The following is a 2498-nucleotide window of genomic DNA, read 5'->3' on the forward strand; positions in this document are numbered from 1 at the left end:
TCCAGTGCAGCGGATCAAGAAGAAAGCATATAGTTAATAAGTAGAACATGCAGTTCATGATACCACTACAGTTCCTAGGCCAGCACACGTCGTTGCCACCTCACTCCACCAACAATCACGCAGACATCAATGAGTGCTCAGCTGTTAGTCAACTTGCACTTGCATCATGTTAAACTGAAGTATACATCCTCTGCTTCCACAATCGGCTTAACCTATCGTCCTCCGCTGAGTTTCCTACCTGTTCTCGAATTTCACTCGTGCATCAGGCTCACTCAAAGGAAGAATCACATTCTACAGGAAACAGGTGGGGTCTTCTACAGGAAAGTGCAGCAGAGTCTTCCAGAGCAGAGAAGCCTAAGGTTCTTCATCCAGTTTGGAGCTTGAAGAAAGCTCTGAGATCCGACACCATTGTGGAATAAATCCAGTAGCAATAGCAGCCCACGGAGTTAGAAACGAAAACTCCAGATTTCACTGGTGGTCAGGAGATTGTAACTTTTCTTGTCTCATATGGACTACTGCCCAAGGTTTGGGAAGAGTCTCTTCATGCAAGCAATTCAGAGGGCTTTACTGTGAATGAGCCTGAAGATTTCGTATGTGTCGCTTTCGCTTCCAAGAGTAGAATATTTCATTGTCAACCAGGGTAAACATGGAGAGGACAATATAACAATTGTTCAAAAGGTCTCCTCTGAATGCCTCAAGGGTGATGATGGTGAACCAGCCTTCATTCATCCAGGAGCTCTTATGTTGTTTCTCCATATAATCGAGAAAATAGATTTCCAAGCAAAGTTGCAGATTTACACGGACTTCAAACAAAAGGAACTCAAGCCCATCATATTTGTGGGTCACTCCATAGGAGGGGCAGTTGCAACCTTGGCCACATTATGGGTTCTGGGAAGAGGCTAAGGCAAAGCTCTCCCTTTTGTATCACGTTTGGTTGCCCTCTGGTCGGACATGGAAGGCTTGTTGAAGCAGTTGGCCGTGAGAACTGGGGAGGAAACTTTTGTCACGTGGTTTCCAAGCATGATATTGTTCCTCGGATACTCCTTGCACTGATTGAGTCCATTGCTAACTCCTTGACTACCATTTTTCCTTATTGGCAGGGCACAAATGTGCCTGATTCTTTAATTCAAGATGCTTGTAGGACTCTTCTGAAACAGATCTTTGTTTCTCCAAGCAACCCATACAGACCTTTTGGCACTTACATGATTTGCTCAGGCAATGGTGTAGCTTGTATTCAAAACGCTCAGACGGTTTTGGAAATGCTTAGTTTGACTATGCGAAGCCAACAAACTTCCTTTGATGAGATTGTACAGGCCTGTCTTTCAGAGCACATAAGGTATGATTCTGTTTTGGAGGAGGTTTTGCAAAACTCCATAAGAGGGATACGATCAATAGAGAATTCCAATTCAGAATCCCCTTACGAGATGGGTATTTTATTGCAGCTTGAAGCTATTGACGTCGGAGCTCAGAATTATCATGCACAGCTGGCCCTACGAAAAGCTGGCGAAACTAAAAAAGGGTATAACACAAATGTTGATAAGCTAGCTATTGAATTAAGCATGAAACAAAGTAGCATGGCAGAGCTTGAATGGTATAAAGAGAGATGGAAGAAGGTTCAGTTGCATGGCGAACATATCATAGTCCAAGGCCTCAAGTACCAGCCTCTACCCCACCACCAATTTGTTTCTCAACATATCCATCAGGCCTATCAGCATATTGATGAGTCTCGTCATTGAGTTTTTGGGAGAAAATCATGGAAATTTTGGCTAATTAAGAGCAGAAACTTGAATGAGACAAGGAGGAGAGATTATAGGAGATAGATCCTCCTCATTAAATCCTCACTCATTCAAATATTACTTAATCAAATCACACTAGCTCAGAGTTTCAAGCAGCAGGCAGTGGGGAAGAAGAGCAGAAAGGAGGAGAAGATGAAGGCTGCCATAGCCCAGCTGAAAGGAAAATCGCCCACAGCCAAGCAAGATACAGTGGTGCTGTCTGTTTCTACAGGAAGACAGAGGACTGTTTCTACAGGAAGCCAGCGAACTGTTTCTACAGGAAGTTTGAAAAGAGGGAAGCAAAAGGAGAAATCGGCCGAGATGTTAGCCAAAGAAGCCACCAGGGCCATCAAAGATGAGGAGAGAGATTGGTTGCTCAGAGGATGAGCAACACTTTCAGTAGGGGGGTGATGATGAGCCCCAAAAATGGACAATTATTTGGGCTCATTCAACCTCCTAAGTTGACTTAATCCACCATTCTCATTAGTTTATTGCATGTTTTTTATTATATTTATGTTAATAGAGTGAATTTGGTTAGTCATTATGCCAACAAGTCTAATGGGTGCTTTGTGTAGCCTTTTTGGTCAACTTGGAGACAAAATTGAAGGTCTTAATGAGCACTTGGTAGCCAAATTCGTGGGAGAACAAGCTAGAGGATTTCTAGGAAGGTGTCCCCCTCATTTATGGGCCCTTACCTCGAATTCTCCACCATCATCTCGGAGT

At 43.5% G+C, this 2498-nt stretch overlaps 1 protein-coding gene across 1 annotated transcript; it reads left to right on the plus strand.

Annotated features, from left to right (window-relative positions):
- Positions 1 to 881: 881 nt before the first annotated feature.
- On the plus strand, positions 882 to 1736 carry LOC149261125 (lipase-like PAD4). The gene has a single exon (XM_089367815.1). It carries the CDS (start codon positions 882 to 884, stop codon positions 1734 to 1736), a length of 855 nt encoding a protein of 284 aa, XP_089223941.1.
- Positions 1737 to 2498: the final 762 nt, after the last annotated feature.

Source organism: Pinus tabuliformis, chromosome 6, assembly GCF_031772625.1.
Source record: "Pinus tabuliformis cultivar Carrire ecotype Pingquan chromosome 6, CPIR1, whole genome shotgun sequence".
NCBI lineage: Eukaryota > Viridiplantae > Streptophyta > Pinopsida > Pinales > Pinaceae > Pinus > Pinus tabuliformis.

Excerpts from the sequence above, each read along its gene's own strand:
- LOC149261125 (XM_089367815.1), top strand. The coding sequence starts at position 882 with ATGGGTTCTGGGAAGAGGCTAAGGCAAAGCTCTCCCTTTTGTATCACG.